The sequence below is a fragment of the Pristiophorus japonicus genome, chromosome 17, assembly GCF_044704955.1.
Source record: "Pristiophorus japonicus isolate sPriJap1 chromosome 17, sPriJap1.hap1, whole genome shotgun sequence".
Lineage (NCBI taxonomy): Eukaryota > Metazoa > Chordata > Chondrichthyes > Pristiophoridae > Pristiophorus > Pristiophorus japonicus.
In genome coordinates, this window is record NC_091993.1 from 105923271 (window position 1) to 105948627 (window position 25357).

Genomic DNA, 25357 nt, shown 5'->3' on the forward strand with positions numbered 1-25357 from the left:
ACGGGGAAGGGGAGGTCAGTGGCCTGAGGTGGGGGGGGAGGGGAGGTCAGCGGCCTGACGGGGGGGGGGGGGGGAGGGTGGGGGTGGGGAGGTCAGCGGCCTGAGGTGGGGAGGGAGGGGAGGGGAGGTGAGCGGCCTGACAGGGGTGGGGGGGGAGGGAAGGTCAGCGGCCTGACGGGGGTGGGGGGTGGGACGGACGTCAGCGGCCTGATGGGGGGGGGGGGGGGGAGAGAGGGGAGGTCAGTGGCCTGAGGTGGGGGGGGAGGGGAGGTGAGCGGCCTGACGGGGGTGGGGGGGGGGAGAGGGGAGGTCAGCGGCCTGATGGGGGGGGGGGGGGAGGGGACGTCAGCGGCCTGATGTGGGGGGGGGGAGGGGATGTCAGCGGCCTGATGGGGTGGGGGGAGGGGAGGTCAGTGGCCTGAGGTGGAGGGGGGAGGGGAGGTCAGTGGCCTGAGGTGGGGGGAGGGAGGGGAGGTTAGCAGCCTGAGGTGGGGGGGGGGGGGGGAGGGGAGGGAATGTCAGCGGCCTGAGTTGGGGTGGGCGAGGGGAGGGGAGGGGAAGGGAGGTCAGCGGCCTGAGGTGGGGGGCCCAAAGGGTGTCGGCGCGGCTCCAAAGTCGGGGTGGAGGTCGGCCGCGTTGTGCCCATGCACCCCCGGCTGCCGGAATCATGCCGGACAAGGGGTGGTGCCGGACAAGGGAGGTCCAACCTGTACTCCACTTGGTCAAATAGCCTCTCGACAATCATGGTCAAGGTTCTTAAATGAAGAATGACAACTTGGGCTGGTTACTGCTAGTACCTGTTGAAGATTTCTGAGAATGAATCTCTAACCTCGGGAGAGGAGAAGTAAAAGAAGGAAATTGAAAATAAACAAAACGTTTGCAGAGAATAAAATGCCCTAACTTTGGCTATGAGATTGATGGTATAAATAGATGCATGCATTTGAAAACTCTATTAAAATTGTCTCGCCAGTTTTTGCTGTTAAGAACAGGTTCCTGTTTAATGTCCTGACTGTGATGATTCATGCATGTAATGATGATTCCATCTTCTTTTTTCTATTCTTAACAGATTCGTGTAGATGGTCCACCTGCTGGGGATAGTCACTATGAGACTGTCCTTGTTATGGCGGATGGAAGCATGATTCTCAGGGACATGGGCTTCTCTACAGATCAGCAGTACCTGTACGTCATGTCAGAGCGACAAGTAAGTGACTGGTGTGCTGGTATTGTCCGGTTGTCGAGATTCTCTAGCAGCAATTGCACTGTGGATTATGTTTTGTTGCGGTTGCTAATTATACAGGACACCGGTCGAGTCCGCCAGCTATTGATTGTACATCTGGTAACGGGTCTGACATCAGAGACATTTACGAAGGAGTTATTGAGAATGGTCTCATAGAGTACTGCAGAACAAACCTGAATATTAATTAGATTAGATCAGTCTTCCCAAAGCAGAATGCCATAGGGGATGTGGATTAGCAGTTTGTGGCAAGGCTAAGTAAAGACTAGAATGGCTGCTCAAAAGCAGCTACACTTTGCGTATGTAGGGTGAGATTGTGGAAAAAGAGGGTGAGATGTGCAGAAACCCTCTGAGATGTGTCCTCCAGCCTTGCCAGTTGCCTCAGCCCCCTGCCCACAGTATCGAAAACCCCTCCTCCAGTGAGGGGCAGGACGTGGATATATGCTCTCTGTTCTCTTCCCCACACCTGCTCCCAGTTTTTGTGTGCCTGCTTTTCCTGCAAGAAAGAAGAGTGTGTGAGTTGTAGCCTATTGAGATGCTTCAAGGATGTGCATGTCTGGATACAATAGTTGTGTGAAAGATTGCAAAGGCTCGGGGAGATGAGGGAAGTAATTGTGAGGGCAGTAGCAGCAGAAGGAGATTCAATGAAGTGAGCTGCTGTAATTGAAGGGGAGGGATAGGAGGCGGGGGAGGAAAGTCTTTGAGAACAGGTGCTACAGGTGGTGTAGGGCTCAGCAGAAGGTATGAGAGTTTGGAATCTTAGCTTAACAGCCCTGCTTAGGTCATTAAACTTATTCCTAGTTTATATCCTGGTCCTTGGTACAATGCTGTAGGAATTGACCTGGCCGGTCCTCTCTTGCTACTGGTGCCAGGCTACTTGTCTGGAGGCCCTAAGCAGCCCTGTGGGGAACAGCGCGTCCCTCCTCCTGACCCCTGCACGAGAACCTGTAATATGTGAATCTGGGGGTCCTTGCAGCTCCAGCTATTTCTAATGTTCATAACAGAATTACCTGCAACCAAAATGTATCTCCTTTTTAAAAGGTGCAGGCTGCCTTTAAATGGTATCAGTGACTTTTAATATGTGTTCCCCCTCCCATGCCAGTTGTCAAGAATTGCATGAGCAGCACTAGCGGATCAATTGTTTTCATTAAATGAGGCATCAACTTTGCCCACAAGATCGGGTGAAATTCTGACCAACTGCGGACCTAAACAAATTTCTCTCCCATCATGGTCTTGCTCAACTCATTACAGCTACAGAGTGCACTTACTGTAGGGCAGTCACTTGTATTTCTAGGAAAGTGACAATCTTATCAAGAGTTGCTCCCTCTCAAGTCTTCACAGTAGTCTGTTCTGAACTGGATTATACTTGCATGGAAATTCTTCAGCTATCTATGTATGTTGGCTGATTGTGTTATAGTGTAACAGAAATGATAAAGGAGTGCGAGGGAGTAAAACTACCTATGCCTCATGTATGTATTGGGGAAAAAACTTTCGTATAGGACTGAGAAAAATTGTGCGTATTCATTCAAGGATAAATGTCAGCTAATTGGTTCATGTTTCTCCAGTTATTGTAATAACCATAAATTCTGCCATTGTATTCCACCTTTTTCAGAATTAACTGATTCGCCAGAGTGACATAGAGCATGGGGATTCTCATGTAGTGTGTCAGCTCTATAATCACTGATGTCAGTGAAATGGACGGATCTGCATGTAGCCTGTAAACCAGACTCCCTATGCCTTACATATCTGTTCCATGTAAATACAGTAGCAAGGTTGCAACAAAGCACTTGAAGCAGTCTGCCACTGATTCCGCACTTTTTACATCTTCCACTTTGATCCAACTACTTTATCTTGTACTAATTTTGCACTACTTTCAACATGAATGACGTATGCATCCGTACACATTAGAAACATGTCCATTGCTTACATGTTGCATTTTTAAAATTAGCCCAGCATTGAGGAGTCCACTCTTTTTAGTAGGTTTCATGCCAAAACAATTTGGCTGAACTCTGAACTGGTATCACTGTTCCTAAATGATTCTATTTTTCCACCGTTCGATACCGCGTCGCTCAGCATTTGTTCCACATTGCACATCGCTGCAGCTGAGTGTGCAGTGTAAGCAGGGTATCCCCACTGGAATCGGACTTCAGAGGGTGAATTCCACTCCAGTTTGAAATGAGCTTTCAAACTCTCTACTAGATCACTGTTGGTTAGTCTCCTGTTGTGACCTTGTGGTTATAGAAAGAAAGACAGACTTGGATTTATATAGCGCCTTTCACGACCACCGGACATCTCAAAGCACTTTACAGCCAATGAAGTACTTTTGGAGTGTAGTCACTGTTGTAATGTAGGAAACCCGGCAGCCAATTTGCGCACAAACAAGCTCCCACAAGCAGCAATGTGATAATGACCAGATAATCTTTTTTTTTTGTTATGTTGATTGAGGGATAAATATTGGCCAGGACACCAGGGATATAACTCCCCTTCTTCGAAATAGTGCCATGGGATCTTTTACATCCACGAGAGCAGTCGGGGACTCGGTTTAACGTCTCATCTGAAAGACGTCACCTCTGACAGTGCAGCACTCCCTCAGCACTGCACTGGGAGTGTCAGCCTAGATTTTTTTTTGTGTTCAAGTCCCTGTGGTGGGACTTGAACCCACAACCTACTATCGAAGAAGTGCTGTGAAAAGATAAGCAGCAACGAAAGCTGGAAAAACTCCTGGAAATGTTTTAGAGAGATAGGATTAGACAATGTTACAGCACAGAAACAGGCCATTCAGCCCATCAACTCTGTACCAGTGTTTTTCTCATTTGCTCACTAAATCTGGAACAAATTGTGTTTTTTAATACTCAAGAGAATGATGACAAAAAAATAGGCAAGGAAAAGATTAACGGGAAAGAAGCATAATGACGAGAATAAATATTTATGTTCAGTAGAAAATTATTCATTCTAAAGCCGAATTATTTCGTTCTGTTTATAATTAAAAATGTTCAGTTGATATTCCTCCAAAAAATCTCAAAGCCTACATATAATCTACAATATTTCCATACTCATACATTGCACTCAATAATTGACTTGCATTTTGTTTCAAATATGTGACCACAATTAATATTGAGCTATTTTATGGACTGATAGAAGGTAGGGAGCTGAACAAAGTATGAGGTGCAACAGAGTTTCCTTCAGCTCGAATCTACTGTTTCTGCATAAATCGCAATTAGCGTTTTGGTTCCAATCCTTCTGAAAGTGAAGCCTGACGATGCATTAACGTACAATACATGTCAATGTGTCAAAACTGTAAGATTCCTTACCACTCTCTGTCGTCCCTCTTTCCTAATATTTACAGTTGTTTCAAATTCAAGCTTGGCATTGACACATTGCGATTTATCTGTTTTCATACCCTACCCATTTCAATCTCGGTGGTGCTGTGCACTGTGGGCTTTAGCCCTTCACCTAGATTTCCCTTTCCTTTAAAAAAAAAATGAGTCCATTAATAGTAAAAAAGGAAGAAAGACAGACTTGCATTTATATAGTGCCTTTCACGACCACTGGACGTCTCAAAGTGCTTTACAGCCAATGAAGTGCTTTTTGAAGGGTAGTCGCTGTTGTAAGTAGACCAGTTAGCCTAACCTCTGTGGTTGGGAAAACGTTGGAATCCATTATTAAAGACATTTGGAAAAGCATAATTCGGTCAGGCACAGTCAGCATGGATTTATGAAGGGGAAGTCATGTTTGACAAATTTGCTGGAATTCTTGGAGGACGTAAGAAAAAGTGTGGATAAAGGGGAACCAGTGGATGTGGTGTATTTGAACTTCCAGACGGCATTTGACAAGGTGCCATATAATAGGTTACTGCACATGATAAAAGTTCACGGGGTTGGGGGTAATATATTAGCATGGATAAAGGATTGGCTAACGAACAGAAAACAGAGTCGGGATAAATAATTCATTCTTGGGTTGGCAATCAGTAACTAGTGGGGTGCCGCAGGGATCAGTGCTGGGACCCAAACTATTTACAATCTATATTAACGACTGGAAGAAGGGACCGAGTGTAACGTAGCCAAGCTTGCTGACAATACAAAGATGGGATGAAAAGCAATGTGTGAGGAGGACACAAAAAATCTGCAAAAGGACATAGACAGGCTAAGTGAGTGGACAAAAATTTGGCAGATGGAGTATAATGTTGGAAAGTGTGAGGTCATGCACTTGGCAGAAAAAAAATCAAAGAGCAAGTTATTATTTAAATGGAGAAAGATTGTAAAGTGCTGCAGTACAGCGGGACTTGGGGGTACTTGTGCATGAAACACAAAAGGCTAGTATGCAGATACAGCAAGTGATCAGGGCAGCCAATGGAATCTTGGCCTTTAATGCAAAGGGGATGGAATATAAAAGCAGGGAAGTCCTGCTACAGTTATACAGGGTATTGGTGAGGCCACACCTGGAATACTGCGTGTAGTTTTGGTTTCCATATTTACGAAAGGATATTCTTGCTTTGGAGGCAGTTCAGAGAAGGTTCACTAGATTGATTCTGGAGATGAGAGGGTTGACCTATGAGGAAAGGTTGAGTAGGTTGGGCCTCTACTCATTGGAATTCAGAAGATTGAGAGGTGATCTTATCGAAACGTATAAGATTATGAGGGGCTTGACAAGAGAGAATGTTTCCACTGATGGGGGAGACTAGAACTAGAGTGCATAATCTTAGAATAAGGGGCCGCCCATTTAAAACTGAGGTGAGGAGAAATTTCTTTTCTCAGAGTCGTGGATCTGTGGAATTCAATGCCTCAGAAAGCTGTGGAAGTTGGGTCATTGAATAAATTTAAGATAGAGATAGACAGTTTTTTAACCAATAAGGGAATAAGGGGTTATGGGGAGCAGGCAAGGAAGTGGACCTGAGTCCATGATCGTATCAGCCAAGATCGTATTAAATGGCAGAGCAGGCTCGAGAGGCCATATGGCCTACTCCTGTTCCTAGTCCTTATGTTCTTAAGTAATGTGGCAAACGCGGCAGCCAATGTGCGCACAGCAAGCTCCCACAAAGCAATGAGATAATGACCAGATAATCAGTTTTTTTTTGTTATGCTGATTGAGGGATAAATATTGGTCAGGTCACCGGGGATAACTCCCCCACTCTTCTTTGATATAAAATTGGTGATGACATTGATTTGTTAAGAAACCAGTTGTGGTTTTGCAAGGATGCTTGGGTCTGTTGAGGTTTGTGCGTTGTGCAGGTTTGAATTTTAGGAACGCAACCTTTCACCGTGTTGGTTGGTCCTACTCTTAATTCAAATCAATTCATCCGTTTGCCTCTTTCTGTTGTACTAAAATGCTGTAGAATGAGATACATCCTGTATTTCCTTTTCCCTGAATTACAAGTACCTGCATAGCCACATGTGTCCACAAGCAACGGATGTGGCTATATTTGTAATTCAGGAAATGTAATGGATATTTACTGGGGCGGGTTGTGTAGGTGGGTGTTGAGGTGGGGGGGGGGGGGGTGGGTAGCGGGTGGGGGTTGGATAGTTTCAGACGAGAAGCTCAGAAGTCTGAGTTCCCCCCTCCCCCATGCTCTGGAGATTTAACTCCATAGCATGTGACTCTTGGCCCCGACAGGTTCCCTTCCCAGAGGCCAGCCTGATTGACAGGCTTGGCTTCCAGTCGGGTGGGGAGCACTCCGGAGGAGGCCACAGGATCAGTTAGGTCCGCTCCCCGACCCCGGGGGAGGAGGTCCGCTCCTGAAGGAAGGTCCAATCCCCAGATGTGAGGGTCCGGTCCATGACTCGGGTGGGGTCCGATCCCGTGGAGAGTCCGGTCCATGACCCAGGCAGAGTGATCCGATCCTGGGAAGCGTCTGGTCCCTGACCTCGGGGATTGGAGGTCCGATCCTGGGGGGGGTGAGGGGTGGTCTGATGGTGGGGGAGCTTGGGGGTGTTGGGAGGCAGCACTCCTGCTCCACCTGGCCCATAAAGAGTGCTCCCCGAGGCAGTCCTCACCTCATAGCAGCTGCCTGATTTACTGGGGCCCAGGAAACCCGGCCAGCCAAAGTAACCCTTACAAAGCAGGTTAAATCCAAGGCTTCCAACCTCATTCACATATTTAAAATGCCAATCCACCTCCTGGGAGCAGGTTGGCTGCCTGCCCCTTGTCCCACCTGGAAGTCAGCAGATCCGTGCCGGCTTCCCGACACGCTTGGAATGTTTTCCCATTTAACCCCCTCACCCGTGCTAAAATTCTTCCCAATGTTTTGAACATTTGAACAAAATAGTGTTCCAATCGTTGATTATGCAAGTAACGCTCATTCCTGTATTACAGAAACATAGCGACTCAATTTCAAGTGCGTGTTGTTAGTCGAGTGGGACCCTCTGCAGTAAAATGTTGCTTTTTGTTTTCTCCGCGTTCTTGAACTCTGCTGAAGGTGCTGGCTCTTGCTGGAATACAGTTCCATCGGCACTCGAGAGCCCTCTTGTACGTCGCCCAAGTGCCCATTTTCATGCCTCACTCTGGACAATAAGTGTCAGCAGACTATCTGATTATGGACAGCATCACAGCCAAGTCCCAGTGCTCTTCTTTCTCCACATCTACTCATGCACGTTCCACCAGGGGGTGATTACATGTTTTTTTTTTCCCTTCCTTGCTCAGGCACATTGAGCTTGTCTGCAATGCCTTATCCTCCCTCCGAGTGAAATCATCTTCACTCGACCCCGACTGGGAATCGAACCTGTAACCTCTGCTTTGCATTACTTGGCACTAAGATGCATATATTTATCCATTAGCAGTAGATCTTTATTATAACCAAAACATTTTTACTTCCCTTTTCTCCCAAAGCCTCATGTTTTGTTCAAGTACAGAGAGAATCTGCAATCTTGGTGGATTAAACCCCTAATACCATTTCCCACGTGTTTTTAATAACAAAGTTTGTTTAGCATGAATCTTTTATATATTTAAATAGATTATACTTTCTCATTTTTCTTGTGTAGTCAATTGGAACCATATGACCCGAGCAGCGATGCCCCCCCCAGATTGAATTTACCGGATCTGAGTAAATCCCTTCCATCAAATGGGCTGCAATCTGTCTCCAGGCTCGAAGTGTGAGTGTGTGTCAGGCAGTCTCCAGCAGAGTTATTGCTGCACCCCACCTGAACTGTGCTTCTCTGTTGTTGTCATAACAGGTACAGCGCCTAAAATCCGGAACCCTCGGGACCGAAGCCATTCCGGACTTTCAGTTTTCTTTCTGATGTCACAAATCCGGAAGCACCTTGAGCCCAGGTTCGGGTATTTCCGGATTTCAGAATGTCAGAGGGAGGAGTGGGGGGGGGGTGGCGGGCGGAGATTCCTGCCGAGGAGCTGTTTGGGCCCGTTGAGGAGGATGTCGTTGGGCGGGGCCCACTGAGGAGGTGTTCGGGTGGGCCAGATCACCAAGGATGTCGTCGGGCTGGGCCCACTGAGGAGGTGTTCGGGTGGGCCCCACCAAGGAGGTTGTTGGGCCAGCCCCGACGAGGATGTCGTTGGGCGGGCTGGATCGCCGAGGAAGTGTTCGGGTGGGCACCGCCAAGGAGGTGGTCGTGCGGGCCGGCAAGGAAGCCTTGAGGTAAGGGCAGCGGCGATGAGGCGAGGCCCGAGGTTGAGCAGCAACGGGGCCCCGAGGTCGGCAGGATCGTCGAGTCCGGATTCCGATACATTTTACGGATTTCGGACGACCCTGCTATTGATCGGTCTGGAGTCTGGAACATTCCGGATTCCGGAACTCCGGATGCTGCACCTGCCAGGCTGATTACTTTCCTATAACTGCACCCAAATCCCTGCATTTTCTCAGGGATGTGTGATGTGTGTATACTCCTGTGAACAAAGATAATTTATGGAACTAATATCTTGCAGGTTTTTTATTTTGTATTACAATATTGATCTTTTGTGCAGTGGAGCCTCTATTATTCACTACAGCAAGATATAGAATCATAGAATGGTTACAGCACAGTGGGAGGCCATTCGGCCCTTCAAGCCCGTGCCGGCTCTCTGCAAGAGCACTTCAGCTAGTTCCACTTTCCCACCCTTTTCCAGTATTTTTTTTCTTCAGGTATTCATCCAATTCCCTTTTAAAAGCCACAATTGAATCTGCCTCCACCACCCTTTCAGGCAGCGTGTTCCAGATTCTAACCACTCGTTGCATTTTTTTTTTAAAAAGAAAACAGCCGATAGGGTCCCCAAATTAATGTACATTGCTATTTGCTCTGCTCCTCAAACACCTTTCCCCCTTGGTCCTCTCCAGACACATTTACTTTGCTGCTTTTTCTGGCGAGCTGAGATTGCTCTGCACAGTTGATGTATATTACCTGACCTGCTGGCTCACAGCTCTCCACATGTGTGTCTCCAGCCACCGACAGCTATAGAGAAGAGTACTAAAGATTCCAGCAATTCTCCACAGCACTGGTCTCAGTAGAGCTGTCGTTGGCTATGTAGGTGCATTTTGGACCGCTCACTCGAGCAGGTGGCCGATCTTGAGGCTGAGGTCACAGCTTCCTCCAGGTCCACCTGAGAGCTGGCCAGTCAGCTGTTGCTGTGCCCGTTGACCGCATCAGCAGGAGGACTCTACCCTGAACCGAGAAGAATTTTGCCAGCCCCAACTCCCAGTGTTCGTTTGTTGACACTGAAAATTCTCATGATTAATGGACGCAGAGATAAATTAGTGCTCCAGCCCGTATATTTCTCACTCGCTTTCCTTTCATGGACACAGCAACGACTGACTGGCCAGCCCTCAGCTTCCTCCTATGAGCCTCCAAACTTGTGTGAACTGGCCAAAATTGTTCCTCCATAGCCAACCGCAGGTTAGTAAAGAAGGATTTGCATTTATATAGCACCTGTCACGGAGCGCTTTACAGCCAATGAGGTACTTTTTGGAGTGTAGTCACTGTTGTAATGTGGGAAATGCGGCTTTGCCAATTTGCGCACAGCAAGCTCCCACAAACAGCAATGTGATAATGACCAGATAATCTGCTTTAGTGATGTTGATTGAGGGATAAATATTGGCCAGGACACGAGATAACTCCCTGTTCTTCTTCGAAATAGTGCCATGGGATCTTTTACGTCCACCTGAGAGAGCAGACGGGGCCTCGGTTTAACGTCTCATCCATAAGACGGCATCTCCGACAGTGCAGCACTCCCTCAGCACTGCACTGGAGTGTCAGCCTAGATTTATATGCTCAAGTCCCTGGTGTTGAGACATGAATCCAACACCTTCTGACTCAGGCAAGTATGCTATCCACTGAGCCACATAAACTGTGGGAATTGCTGGAGGTGAATCTTAAGCACTCCATTCTATAGCTAGCTGTTGCTCTGTGATCAGCTATCTGCATTTCTGCTGTATATTTAACATTTAATTGTTTCTACGTGCCTTGTTTGCGCTCCCTGATGCAGGGCAAGAGATATTGCAGCTCATTCTCCACGTCCTTCTTAAGGCAGCTCAACCAACGTAGGGACTTGGTGCATAAGGAATTACTGGGGCAAGTCAGTGTCCTAACCACTCTGTGTCTGACTGCATTAAAGCACCAACACACCGGGGCAGCATCCCTGCCAGTTGACCTATTTTATGATACACAAATACTCTTCTGATCTGTAGGTGCTCATTTACATTTCTGTTTTGGCATCAGATGTTGGTTTTACAATCCTGTAATCAATCTATTGAAGTACGTTATCAAGGCTTTCTGACACTCCGTTTGGAGAGTCACAAATACAATTAGTTAAATTCCTTTCATAACATCAATGCACAGCAAGTGTGCTGTGATCTGAGTGCAGACTGCTTTGGTGTCAAAGTAATGGAGATATCTATGGCTCATTTGCTGCCTTTCAATCTCAAACAGGGTCTATAGAGGCAGGAAATCTACAGGGGAAAATATGGGGGGGGGGAATTAATTGAAAAAACATTCAATATTTTAATTGAAACTCAATTTCTCAAGGATCAGTTCTGTGTAATTTAACCATTTTTTGATGAGAAGAAATCTAAATGTAATCTTTACCTACCGGCTGTCTGGCACCCAATTCAGCCTTACAACTCAATTTTTTAAATTTGTATTAAGATGAGAGATAATGTAGCACATGCTTAATCATTGAGTTCTATGTTGAGCACTGCTTAAAAGCTCAATCCAACATACACTGGAAGTGACGTGAAGTTTGCCATTTGTCCTTCAAACTCTCCAAAGCTACACCTTTACTGAAATGACCTTTACAGGTATGTGTCCTGTTGCCCATTGTGAAAACCTCATGTAAAGCAGTCCAAGTTAGACAGTGTTGTTTTTGAATTCCTACTATTACTCCAAGGGACCTCAATCTGACCCTCTTCTGAGATACACTTGAAGCTTTTCTTTTTAATGCATATTTCAAAGCTGTTGGTTTCCCTGGAACAAGACACCATTGGGCTGGTTGTGCATGAGCAGGCATGTCGTGACAGCGGCTTTCGCGTATGCCAGCTGCCTGCGAACAAGATGACATGTCACTTTTTGCAGACTGCCTAGTCTCTTCCAGTAGGTGATGGAATGAAATAGGGATTTCAGGCTCCTCGGCAGCTGTGTGAGATTAAGATGGTAGCCCAGAAGGAACAGGCGTGGTAAAACGAATCAGTAATGCAATGCTAATGGATAGTTGTACTGTGTGCTGCTTCAAGAAGAAAGTGTATTCTGCTGAATCATTACACAATCCTAATTTTTTTTTTTAAAAAGAGGTACCTGAACTCTCATTTCTGAGACGAAAGGGCATGGGTCCGAGTTGCACTCTTGGCTGACACTTCATTCATTTCTCCGCCATTTCCAGTTACCATGTTTAATGATGGTCCGGGAATGGGAATTTAGCACAGAACTCTCACTGATGTAACAATTTCTGTTCAGCGATATCACAAACGTTGACCATTGTCCACAGTCCATTTCTATTTATTACTCTTAAACTGAATGTATCAAACTGCTGACCATGTCTGCTCCCTGCTTCCTCTAAGGGAATGAACATCTCATTTTGCAACACTTAAGAATATGTAGCAATGCAGTAGAATAACTTTTCCCCTTTAAGTACCCAAGTTAAGTGCCAGGTACTGTACTCGTCAGCAAAGTTAAACTTCCCCTTATCAAAGATTCTTATGTTTAAAAAAATCTACTTTGTGTTAACGTTAAATTAAGTGTTTGTATAAACAGCTGCCTTTAAGGTAATAATTCCAACCCACTAATCAGAACAATTAATTAGTTTTCTTCAATTATTCAAAGCCAGGAATATCTGCTGCAAGACTTTTTTAGAGCTCGTTATAAAATCACAAACTATTTACAGCACAAGACTAGGGCAGATCAATTGCAGTACATTTGCTGATGAAACAACTGAAATACAAAAGCAACTGTTACTCCCCTACATTATCCCATTACTTAGTCATAACCTGAAATTTGTGATACCTGACCATGTAGAAACGCCACTTACTAAATGTCCTAAATTATAAAACCGCTGTATTAAGTTAAAATGACTAGAAAACCTCTTCAAATACAACTTGAAGAAAAAATGGACAAAACAAAACTAAAAAATTCACGCAGTTTCTTTGTTTTCAATTTAGTTTTGAAACCACTTTTACAATAGTGATAAAACTGTAAGTTAAACTTTAATTTGATTGGTCACTTCTATATCTGATTGTGGGTAAGTCTGGCGGCAGTCAGCATTTGGCTGCACCAACTTTATTGCAGGAAAAAATAAACATTGCAATTTTGGAAGTTTTCAAATTAGTGCCTTTACATTTGAAATTATTCAGGCTGGAGCCTGCAGAGATGACATTATGAAGTGAGAGTGAAGGTTGGGTGATTTACGTGTCAGCTAGGCTCAGTAATAGAACTCTAATTTCTGAGTCGGAAGGGCATGGGTTCAAGTTGCACTCTCGGCTGACACTTCATTGCAATTGTCGAAGGTGTTATCTTTCAGATGAGATGTTAAACTGAGGCCCTGTTTGCTTGTTCAGGTAGATTAAAAGATCCCATGGTACTATTTGAAGAAGAACAAGATAGCTCTCCTGGTGTCCTGGACAACATTTATCTCTCAACCCACACCACCAGAAGCGGACTAACTGGCAGTTTTATTATTGCTGTTCATGAGAACTGACAATGTGAAAATTGGCTGTTGTGTTGGTCTGCATAACAACAGTGATTGCACATCAAAATAATGAATTAGACGTGAGGCACAGTGGGATGCCCTGAGGATATGAAAGGTGTTCTGTAAATGCAAGTTTGATCCTTCCTGTTGTTGTCTTAGCCATGCAATGTGGAGCACCATTGGAATGCATTCCAGCTTGTATTGTATTCTAGGTAAAATATATATAAATCGAGTTTGCAAGCAGTGATTTCATGCACTTTTCATGCACTTTTTTGTTTGTTTCTCCCCCAGTGGAAGGTACCTTGACCATAACATAAGAACATAAGAAATAGGAGCAATAGTAGGCCATACGGCCCCTCGAGCCTGCTCAGCCATTCAATAAGATCATGGCTGATCTGATCCTGGGCTCAGCTCCACTTCCCTGCCCGCTCCCCATAACCCTTTATTCCCTTATCGCTCAAAAATCTGTCTATCTCCACCTTAAATATATTCAATGACCCAGCCTCCACAGCTCTCTGGGGCAGAGAATTCCACAGATTTACGACCCTCTGAGAGAAGAAATTCCTCCTCATTTCTGTTTTAAATGGGTAACCTTTATTCTGAAACTATGCCCCCTAGTTCTAGATTCCCCCATTAGGGGAAGCATCCTCTCTGCATCTACCTTGTCGAGCCCCCTCAGTATCTTATATGTTTCAATAAGATCACCTCCCATTCTTCTAAACTCTAATGTGTATAGGCCTAACCTGCTCAAGCTTTCTTCATAAGTCAACCTCTTCATCTCAGGAATCAGCCTAGTGAACCTTCTCTGAACTGCCTCCAATGCAAGTATATCCTTCCTTAAATAAAGTGACCAAAACTGTACACAGTACTCTAGGTGTGGCTGTACCAATACTTTATAAAGCAGACTTCCCTGCTTTTATACCCTATCCCCATTGCAATAAAGGCCAACATTCCATTTGTCTTCCTGATTACTTGCTGTACCTGCATACTAACTTTTTGTGCTTCATGCACAAGGACCCCCAGGTCCCTCTGTACTACAGTATTTTGTAATTTTTCTCCATTTTAAATTGTAATTTGCTTTTCTATTTTCTGCCAAAGTAGATAACCTCACACTTTCCCATATTATATTCCATCTGCCAAATGTTTGCCCACTCACTTAGCCTGTCTATATCCTTTTGCAGATTTTTTGTGTCCTCCTCACAACTTGCTTTCCCATCCATCTTTTTATCATCAGCAAACTTGGCTACATTACACTTGGTCCCCTCATCCAAGACATTAATATAGATTGTAAATACTTGAGGCCTCAGCACCTGTGGCACCCCATTAATTACCGTTTGCCATTTATCCCGACTCTCTGTTTTCTGTTAGTTAGCCAATCCGCTATCCATGCTAGTATATTACCCACCAGCCCATGAGCTTTTATCTTATGCAGTAGCCTTTTATGTGGAACTTTATCGAATGCCTTCTGGAAATCTAAATATACCCCATCCATTGATCCCCCCAGTAACCAACAGTAATAAATATCATATTTCATAACCAAATCAGAAGATTGCACTGAAATGCTGTTTTGCTATGTTACCTAAGCTGGGTTTAAATGCACTGAATGTTATGAGGCTGAGCACACTGTATTATAATAATTTCAATTAACAACTGCTATGCCTTTCCATTAAATACATTCAACTTTGGAACCAGAGCTGATCTTGACCCAGATACTAGCAAAGGTTATGACAGTAGAATGAACCAGATTTGTTTGTATAGAAGTTGAAGATCCCAGCATAGGATGTTACATTTAGCTAAGTTGACTCTTGACTCTGCTTTTCTACAAATGAAAGGAATTATTCTTTTACACAAATAAACTTTTCCAAGCCACAGGAATGAACTAAAGCACAGACAAGCAGATATTTATAGGCATGCAGTGTTCCATCAGATAGTCAGATGCAATTAAAAACTTAACAGCAGTGAAATCAAATTAGAATGTGATATAAGATTGGAAACAATGGTGGCTGAATACCAGAGGCCATCTTAAAAATAAAGTCACCTGATAAAGCATGTAATTATTATAGCCCAGTTCTTTAGACAGTAGTGCGAAGTTGAGACCACATCCTTTAAAGCTAATGCAGTATTTTGTAACGCATAGAGTAATCTGCAAGTTCTTTGTACCCTGTCCATCATCATCATCATCATAGGCGGTCCCTCAATCTGAGGATGACTTGCTTCCACGAGAGTTCACAGATGTTTCAATGAATGACTCGATGTTCCAGTCCTGAACTCCAGTTGAGGGGGTGGAAGATGCCTGTGCGTGAATTTTTTTAACATGTGGTGACCGTTGCACATCAGCCACCACACGGGCTTGACAGAGCTAGGCCTTTATCCAGTGGCAAGGATTAACCAGGATCACTGGAGACCAGCTCTGCTGCACGGATCTAGTGCGCACACATATCGCAGTGTGGGCTGGTCCGTGCTGCATCTGGACCCTCAGCTCTTCTGGGCCCCGTATCCTCATTCGCCGCACCTTCGCCCACAATGTTCCAGGGCCCGGCACTCCAGTTCTATTTATAACCCCGACCTGCGGTGGTGGTCTCTCACAGGTCAGTGTGGCCCACGATGTTCCAGGGCCCGGTGCTCCAGATGTATCTATAGCCCCGACCTGCGGTGGTGGTCTCGCACAGGTCGGTGTGGCCCACAATGTGTCAGATTGATGGAATAACATAAAAGAGTACTTTGTATCTGCTTTCAATAGAGAAGTACACGAAGTCCACTGTTACATGCATTGTAATTCTGTGGTAAAGTCTTGGGAATCCTTGTCATCCTGTCCTGCATCATTCACCCTTTGCTATGATCCCTGAAAATTATTTAAGTAGTTTTGTTTTGCCTTCTGCAAAGAAAAAAGAGCTTGCATGTATATAGTGCCTTTCGTGAATTCACTCTTTCAAAAACCCTTCAGAATTTTGAACACCTCTATTAAATCTTCCCTTAACATTCTCTTCTCTAAATAGAACAATACCAGCTTCTCTACTCTCTCCACATAATTGAGCTCTCTCATCCCTGGTACTGTTCTAGCAAATCTCTGCACCCTCTCCAAGGTCGTGATGTTATTCCTAAAATGTGGTGCCCAGAATTGGACACACAACTCCAGCTGAGACCGAACCAGTGATTTATAAAGCTTCTGTAAACTGTGCTCAGTGGACATGATTTGTGGAATTAAAACATAAGTCTTCACAGTGTAAAATGTCACCTAATTTCCTTGGCATTATCCAAACCTGATTCTAGTTGGACTGTTGTGTAAGACCATCTTTAGTTTTTTGTGGCATAGAATCCAACTCCCATCAATTGGGTCATCTGGTGCTTTTAGTCTGCTGGCAAAAGCTGCTTCAAACCCACAGCGTAAAATACACTTGCGACTAACAACATATGGATACATTTTTTTATACCAAATTTATTGTTTTCTAAATGGTGCTTGATCAGCTTAAAAATTTCCAGTATTTGGAAGTTAGCCCCCTCGGTGATTAAGATGGTGACGGTGATGAATGAATTCCAACATGAAAAATTCTCACAGGAAAAATTTTTCAACAGAAGACCGTATGCAATTGCACATGTGACAAATATTAGCAATTTATAGGAATGTGTTTCAAAGCTGTAAGTGCACATTCTGGTTCAGATGATGCCTCAATCGCACAATCTACAGTGGCATCTCAGCCTTGTGATATTGCACTACACCACACTTGTACCATGCTCTTTTATGTATACACCAAGATGAAATTCAAAAGTAAGAAATGTGTTGTGAATTTTACTGTGAAATCTGAATTCACACAGGCTAAAGGTTTCAGTGCAGTACAGTTGGGATTTTACAATGGTTCCATTGGGGGCCTCTCTTTGAACGTGGTTAGCATACCTAAAGTTCTGACCTACATCTCGTTTTTCCCCCCTCAACATAGAAACATAGAAAATAGGTGCAGGAGTAGGCCATTCGGCCCTTCTAGCCTGCACCGCCATTCAATGAGTTCATGGCTGAACATGCAACTTCAGTACCCCATTCCTGCTTTCTCACCATACCCCTTGATTCCCCTAGTAGTAAGGACTTCATCTAACTCCTTTTTGAATATATTTAGTGAATTGGCCTCAACAACTTTCTGTGGTAGAGAATTCCACAGGTTCACCACTCTCTGGGTGAAGAAATTCCTCCTCATCTCGGTCCTAAATGGCTTCCCCCTTATCCTTAGACTGTGTCCCCTGGTTCTGGACTTCCCCAACATTGGGAACATTCTTCCTGCATCTAACCTGTCTAAACCCATCAGAATTGTAAACGTTTCTATGAGGTCCCCTCTCATTCTTCTGAACTCCAGTGAATACAAGCCCAGTTGATCCAGTCTTTCTTGATAGGTCAGTCCCGCCATCACGGGAATCAGTCTGGTGAACCTTCGCTGCACTCCCTCAATAGCAAGAATGTCCTTCCTCAGGTTAGGAGACCAAAACTGTACACAATACTCCAGGTGTGGCCTCACCACGGCCCTGTACAATTGTAGCAACACCTCCCTGCCCCTGTACTCAAATCCCCTCGCTATGAAGGCCAACATGCCATTTGCTTTCTTAACCGCCTGCTGTACCTGCATGCCAACCTTCAATGACTGATGTACCATGACACCCAGGTCTCGCTGCACCTCCCCTTTTCCGATTCTGTCACCATTCAGATAATAGTCTGTCTCTCTCTTTTTACCACCAAAGTGGATAACCTCACATTTATCCACATTATACTTCATCTGCCATGCATTTGCCCACTCACCTAACCTATCCAAGTCACTCTGCAGCCTCACAGCATCCTCCTCGCAGCTCACACTGCCACCCAACTTAGTGTCATCCGCAAATTTGGAGATACTACATTTAATCCCCTCGTCTAAATCATTAATGTACAGTGTAAACAGCTGGGGCCCCAGCACAGAACCTTGCGGTACCCCACTAGTCACTGCCTGCCATTCTGAAAAGTACCCATTTACTCCTACTCTTTGCTTCCTGTCTGACAACCAGTTCTCAATCCATGTCAGCACACTACCCCCAATCCCATGTGCTTTAACTTTGCACATTAATCTCTTGTGTGGGTTGTCAACCCTCCAGGATTGGCCCGGAGTCTCCAGGGATTGAGGCTTACTTTCTTGGACACGGCTGCAAGCAACCCTGGAGATAAATCATAAGGGCATTTTTTTTTTAAAAAGTAAAAGTATTTAAAAAAAAAATTTACTTTGAGCATTTCAGTTTATGAATTATAAAAGTATTAGGCTGTTTGACGGTGGAGAATCAGACAACGAGGTAATGAAGAGGTTTTTTTTCACTTTCTAATTGCCATGGGAAGATGGTACATCGTGAGCATTGGCGCATTGAGCAACCATCATCATAGGCACTCCCTCGAAATGAGGATGACTTGTCCGCTAATGTGCCTGGGCCGGTGGGTGTTCGCACCACCCGGGACACACGCGGGCACCCACATGCCCCAGGAGGCCAGGCAATGCGGCACCTGTCACGGCCCCCCACCCCCGGGATTTCATTGCCCAGTCGAGGGGTCTGGAGAAAGAAGTGCGGCACTCCCTCAGTACTGCCCCTCCGACAGTGCGGCGCTCCCTCAGTACTGCCCCTCCGACAGTGCGGCGCTCCCTCAGTACTGCCCCTCCGACAGTGCGGCGCTCCCTCAGTACTGCCCCTCCGACAGTGCGGCGCTCCCTCAGTACTGCCCCTCCGACAGTGCGGCGCTCCCTCAGTACTGCCCCTCCGACAGCGCAGCACTGCCCTGGAGTGTCAGCCTGGATTTATGTGCTCAAGTCCCGGCAGTAGAATTTGAACCCACACTTTCTGACTCTGAGGCGACAGAGCCAACCAATGCGCCACAACTGACAAAAGATGGAGATGTGATTAGAATGACAGAGTGTATGGCACAGGAAGGGGCCATTGGCCCAACGAATCCGTGCCGGTGTTTACACTACACACGAGTCTCATCTCGCCCCTTTCACCATATCCTGCTCATAGGGCATTGCCGGGTGAGAGCACTGGGGGTTGTGAGCAGTGAGTGTGTGATGTGAAGGGAGATAATGAATGTCGAGTTGAATCATGAGCGAGAAGCTGGAGCTGGGAGACAGGCCTGGGTCTGCCCGCAGGCCCACACATTGATTGATTGATTGAGTTGCCGGGTGTAATGTCAGCACCCACCAGACTCTGAGAGGCTGCTCCGGCCCTGTGGCTCGTGTGAGCATTCTGCGCAGCGAGGCACCGACTCTCCCCACGCCAGCAGAGCCTGATTCTGCTCCAGGCTGCGGGGTGCATGCATTTGCTCCATGGCTTCTTTGCTTAAGAATCCATAGCAGCACATTGTTATTGAGAACTAGTTGGTTTATTAGCAAAAGGTTTAACAATCACATTACTAGTTCATCCACTCGGCTCACAACCACCTGCCCCATCGTGGATCCCCCGAACCCAACTGGCTGGGGTTTTATTGAGTCTTGGGAACATCACGTGACTGGCTAAGCCACTCCCAGTGCAACAGCTCTACCAACCTGTGAGCTTACTCACCGGGGCGTACACTACACAGTCGGGTGGGGGAATGTACATGTTGGGCTCCCTTAGCTGCTTCGCGTACCCTCCCTGCGGCACCTAGGGATCGAGCCCCCACCCCCCCCGACTGTCTGCCCGTCCATCAGGCAGATGATAATCCAAAGTGCCAATGGATTCGATGATCAAAAGATGGAGCAGTTCCTTGGGAGAGCTTACCACAACAACAACTTGTATTTATACAGCATCAAAAGGGAGTTAGATGTGGTCCTTACGGCTTAAGGGATCAAGGGGTATGGAGAGAAAGCAGGAATGGGGTACTGAAGTGAATGATCAGCTATGATCATATTGAATGGTGGTGCAGGCTCCAAGAGCCGAATGGCTTACTCCTGCACCTATTTTCTATGTTTCTATGCTTCCACGCCAAAAAGGGATGAGTTCATAGGTGTTTTAATGAAGGACCTAATATTCCAGGTCCCGAACTACATTTTGATGAGTGGAAGATGCCTGTGTGTGGATTTTTTAATGTGTGGTGGCCGTTGCACACCAGCCATCACACGGGCTTGACAGAGCTAGGTCTTGGTTCATTGGCAAGGATTACCCAAGACGGCTGGAGACCTGCCCTGCTGCACGGGCCAAGTGTGCACACATATCGCAGTGTGGGCTGGCCCGTGCTGCCCCTGGGTCCTCGCCTCCGCTGGCCCCGAACTCTCACCTCTCCGGGTCCTGATCACATCCCTCTACATTCTCTCACCGCTCCTTCACCCTTGGGCCCTCGCCTCTCTGGCCCCGAACTCTCTCCTCTCCCAGGTCCTGATCACATCCCTCTACATTCTCTCGCTGTTCCTTCGCCTCGACCTCGCCACTATTGCTGTACCTGCCCACCCTTCAATCACCGACCTGGACCTAGATGACGTCCTTCTTCGCTGCAGTCGCCCTCCTGCACCAGCTTGTGCAACCAATAGCAGGAGCAAGGGGGCGGGCCAGCTGGAGGCGGGAGGTCTTGTGATGAGACCTCCAGGAATACATACTACCAGAGTTGACCACCCTGCCACCACCATAAAAATGACTATTTGTTTGATCAGTCCCATAAAGGGTCTCCTTGCCTCACTTGTACCAATTCTGATGAAGAGGTCCCAATGGAAATATTAAAATATATTTCAGATGCTGACTGGCCTGTGCGTTTCCAGTTTTTTCTCTCTTTATTTTCATTTCCAAATTGTTCTTTTACGCAATAGTCGACAGGTTGCATGTTGGCATAGCTGCAATCAGATTTTTCTTTGGAGTCGAGGCTGTTTCGCTTGATAAAAGGACAGTTGTCCCTTTGCAACCATTGCCAATACAACTTCCTCATCGGCCAAAACTAACCCTCACAATTCCAAGCAGCTTGTGGCTGCCACCTGTTCCCCCATTACAGGGTAACTGTTCATATTCTCAGAGCCAATATTAGAAAGAAGTTGTGGCCGCGAAGCATAACATTTGCTTATAACATTTCCTACGGCATATTATGTTGGCTGGCTTTCCCTAAAAAAAAAATCCCTCTGACAGCAGTCTATTTTGTCCATTATAATAAAAGCAATTTGTAGTTTATTATATTTCTGTAACTTCTGCTATAGTCAAAGGTATTCATATAGAGAATCTATTTGTAGAATTACTTTAAAATAGAATTTGCCTACATGCTGCAAAAACCAGTATGACCACTGAAGAGGTATTTGTGTATTGAAAGACGATTATTATAGTTTGTAAGAGTGTTTATAGTGGCATGAAACAGCATCGAGGATCTCGCTGCATAATCTCCTTGTGGCAAAGACACAGTTTCTCCTTGGTTGCAGGAATGCACTGAATGGAGGAGAAGTAGATCCCAGGAGAAGCCGAAATCTGAGCCGGAATTAAAATCTGCTCTTAGTTTTGTATTTGGGCAGAGGCCTGTGAATGCATCGCGTGACAGAAGGATGAGGGGGATTTGTTTTCATAAATTAGTTGTAAAGACACTAATGCTCTGAGCTTCAACACTGGAGCTCCAATTGAGCCAATCAACTGAAGCACTTTGGTAGTTTTGAAAGTTGCAAAAGGCTAAGAACACCTATACAAAAGAGTCCAACTAGGATCAGGGGATTTAAGGGAATGTTTCTACTGTAAATAGTCTCTAAAATGCAATGTAAAAATCAATCAATTGTAAATCCAATTAAATCACCCTCTGGTTTTCAAGTCAAAAAATCTTGCTTCAAGATGCACAATTTGAAGAATATTAATGGTTACAGGAAGAATCCATATTGGACCAGCTTAAAAAAAAAATAAACTGCTTCATCAGGAACTACAATACTTTTCAAATTGATAAGTATTTTTGAATAAAATCCACTTCAAACACCATTAATCTGTTTATACGGCAATATTTCAGTGCATTTTTCTATGAATGAAATGCATGAAAACGAAAACAATTGGCTATCAATTGTACTTTCTGGCAATTATTATTAACAAAGGTTCGGAGGAACTTAGTACTGATTCTGCAGAATATCAATTCACCAGTTAAAGAACACTCAACCAGTTTACAAATTTAATTAAAAATAATTAATTATTTTCTCTGTTTCAAAATGCTACCCATGTAAAAGAAATATATAATATATTGCCATGATATAATGGGTAACATATTCCTGAGGCTCCAAGACTTCAAAGGAATTCCAGTGGGCACGGAAAAATACAGCCATTACTTTGCAGGTGAATGAACAGTACTTAAAAAGCTCAACCCACGACGACGGCAATGGCTCAGCAGTGAGTAGCCGAACTGTAGGGACCGGGAAGGTCCTGCATTCAATCCGCAGTCTGTGCTGAGCTTGCCAGGGTGGCTGTTCCTGACCATTGTGCAATTGCCCCTATGGAAGTACACCTGGCCAGGTATCTACCAAGGATAGAACTGTGGTTGGCTTCAGTGCCCCCACGATTAAACAGCCAGTCAACTGGCACCTGTGAACTGTAGCTCAGTAAGGAATCAACATTTTCAATAGAGGAAACATTATTGGACATGGTGGAGGTAATTTTGTACTTAAAGGGTAACTGTGGCGATTGTTTTTCAATTGTGTTTCCCACTTGTCTTGGGAATCGGGACCAATTCCTCACATGGACTGTGGGTAAATAATGGAAAATTCTGTCGTCTTATTATGGCTTCAGTTTATTGCTTATATATGTGGAGAATCAGGGCAGAATTTACACAGTAACACTAAGAGGTCAAGTTTCGGGCTGCGCCTAGAATGGCGTGGCCCCGCGAGCCACGCCTGATTTCCGCGCTCAAAACCGCGCCGAAAACTTACCTCGGTATTCTCCACTCCCTCAGGTCGATCCAGGCCCTCGGCTCGGTGCAGCGCAGCACAAGCTGTGGGGGGCGGAGCCAGGTCCCGGCGCTGAAAACAGTGCAGCGACCTCTGCACAGGCGCGCGACAGTGCGCGCGCATGTGCAGTAGCTCCAGGCGCACGAAGCTGTGTGGGAGGGGCCCGAAGCACGCTGCCCCTAGCCCTGGCCGAATGGGTTCACTGGGGCGGCGAAGATCGGTCTCACCTCCCTCCTCGAGCTCCTGCTCCTGGTCCTGCTCCCTCTCCAACCCACCCCCCACCACCGTTCAGCTCCCGCTCTGCTGCCTGCCGCTCCCGCTCCGTCTGGCTTTCCCCCCCCCCCCCCCACCCCAATTCAGGTCCGGTCCGCTCCCTCTCCACATCTTGCCGCCCGCCTGGCATCTTGCTGGGGGTGGACGCCGCCCGATGTCTTCAGCCCGGCTTCTTCTCGTCTGCCGGGCCCGTTCAGACTCCCCCCTTTCCTCTCCCTCTTCCCACTCCCCCTTTCTCTCCCTCTTCCCACTCCCCCTCCTCTCCCTCTTCCCACTCCCCCTCCTCTCCCTCTTCCCACTCCCCCTCCTCTCCCTCTTCCCACTCCCCCTCCTCTCCCTCTTCCCACTTCCCCTCCTCTCCCTCTTCCCACTCCCCCTCCTCTCCCTCTTCCCCCTCCCCCTCCTCTCCCTCTTCCCACTCCCCCTCCTCTCCCTCTTCCCACTCCCCCTCCTCTCCCTCTTCCCCCTCCCCCTCCTCTCCCTCTTCCCCCTCCCCCTCCTCTCCCTCTTCCCACTCCCCCTCCTCTCCCTCTTCCCACTCCCCCTCCTCTCCCTCTTCCCACTCCCTCTCCTCTCCCTCTTCCCACTCCCCCTCCTCTCCCTCTTCCCACTCCCCCTCCTCTCCCTCTTCCCACTCCCCCTCCTCTCCCTCTTCCCACTCCCCTCCTCTCCCTCTTCCCACTCCCCCTCCTCTCCCTCTTCCCCCTCCCCCTCCTCTCCCTCTTCCCCCTCCCCCTCCTCTCCCTCTTCCCACTCCCCCTCCTCTCCCTCTTCCCACTCCCCCTCCTCTCCCTCTTCCCACTCCCCCTCCTCTCCCTCTTCCCACTCCCTCTCCTCTCCCTCTTCCCACTCCCCCTCCTCTCACCCCTCCCCTCCTCTCCCCCCCTCCTCTTTTCCTCTCTCTCTCTCTCTCTCTCTCTCTCTCTCTCTCTCTCTCTCTCTCTCTCTCTCTCTCTCTCTCTCTCTCTCCTGTCTCCTCTCTCTTTCCCCCTCCCTCTCCTTCGCTCCCTCTCCCTCTCTTTTTCCCCCCCCCCCCTCCTCTTGTTCAGCCATGAACTCATTGAATGGTGGTGCAGGCTCGAAGGGCCGAATGGTCTACTCCTGCACCTATTTTCTATGATTCACCCCCCTCCCCCTCCCTCTCCTCTCTCTTTCCCCCCCCCCCCCCCGCCTCCCTCTCAGAAACACAGACACTGACAGACAGAGAGAGAGACACATTTGGGGGGGGGGGCTCCCGGTGCTGCAGTTGGTGAGTAGAAACTTAATTTTTTTATTTATTGATTTTTTTTTAATTTTAAATTTTTTTTGATTGATTTATTGATTGATTTATTTATCATTGGTGGCTCTTTATTTGTAAAAGTGATGTGTTTCATGTTTGTAAACTTCCCTTCCCCCCCCCCCATCTCTCGTTCCCTACGCCTGATATATAATTGTAGGCAAGGTTTTTCTGAGCGTACAAAAATCTACATTTACTCCATTCTAAGTTAGTTTGGAGTACGTTTTCACTGCCTGAACTTGCAAAAGAGGGGTAAGTGGCCGGACCCGGCCCCTTTTGAAAAAAATCTGTTCTAAAATGAAACTGTTCTAACTGACTAGAACTGGAGCAAACTAAATGCCGAGAATTGCAATTTCTAAGATACTCCATTCCAAACTAGTTGCTCCAAAAAAAGTGCAGGGGTGCCACTTGGCAATCCTTGACAATAAAAAGGGTCTTAGCAATAGAGTGCTGTAGGGACACAAGAACATAACAATTAGGAGCAGGAGAAGGCCACACGGCCCATTGAGCCTGCTCTGTCATTCAATGAGATCATGGCTGATCTTCGACCTCAACTCTCCTTTCCTGCACTGTCCCCATATCCCTTGATTCCCCTAGAATCGATCTCAGCCTTGAATATACCCA

At 46.4% G+C, this 25357-nt stretch overlaps 1 protein-coding gene across 4 annotated transcripts in view; it reads left to right on the forward strand.

Annotated features, from left to right (window-relative positions):
• Positions 1–25357, forward strand: part of plxna2 (plexin A2) — a 513884-nt gene that overhangs the window by 168982 nt on the left and 319545 nt on the right. For 3 of the 4 annotated variants that reach the window (XM_070859435.1, XM_070859433.1, XM_070859434.1), the window contains exon 3: positions 1067–1201. In XM_070859435.1, coding sequence (XP_070715536.1) covers positions 1067–1201 — 135 coding nt within the window. The remainder of the gene's footprint in view (positions 1–1066; positions 1202–25357) is intronic. The other variant, XM_070859436.1, reaches the window with a different exon arrangement.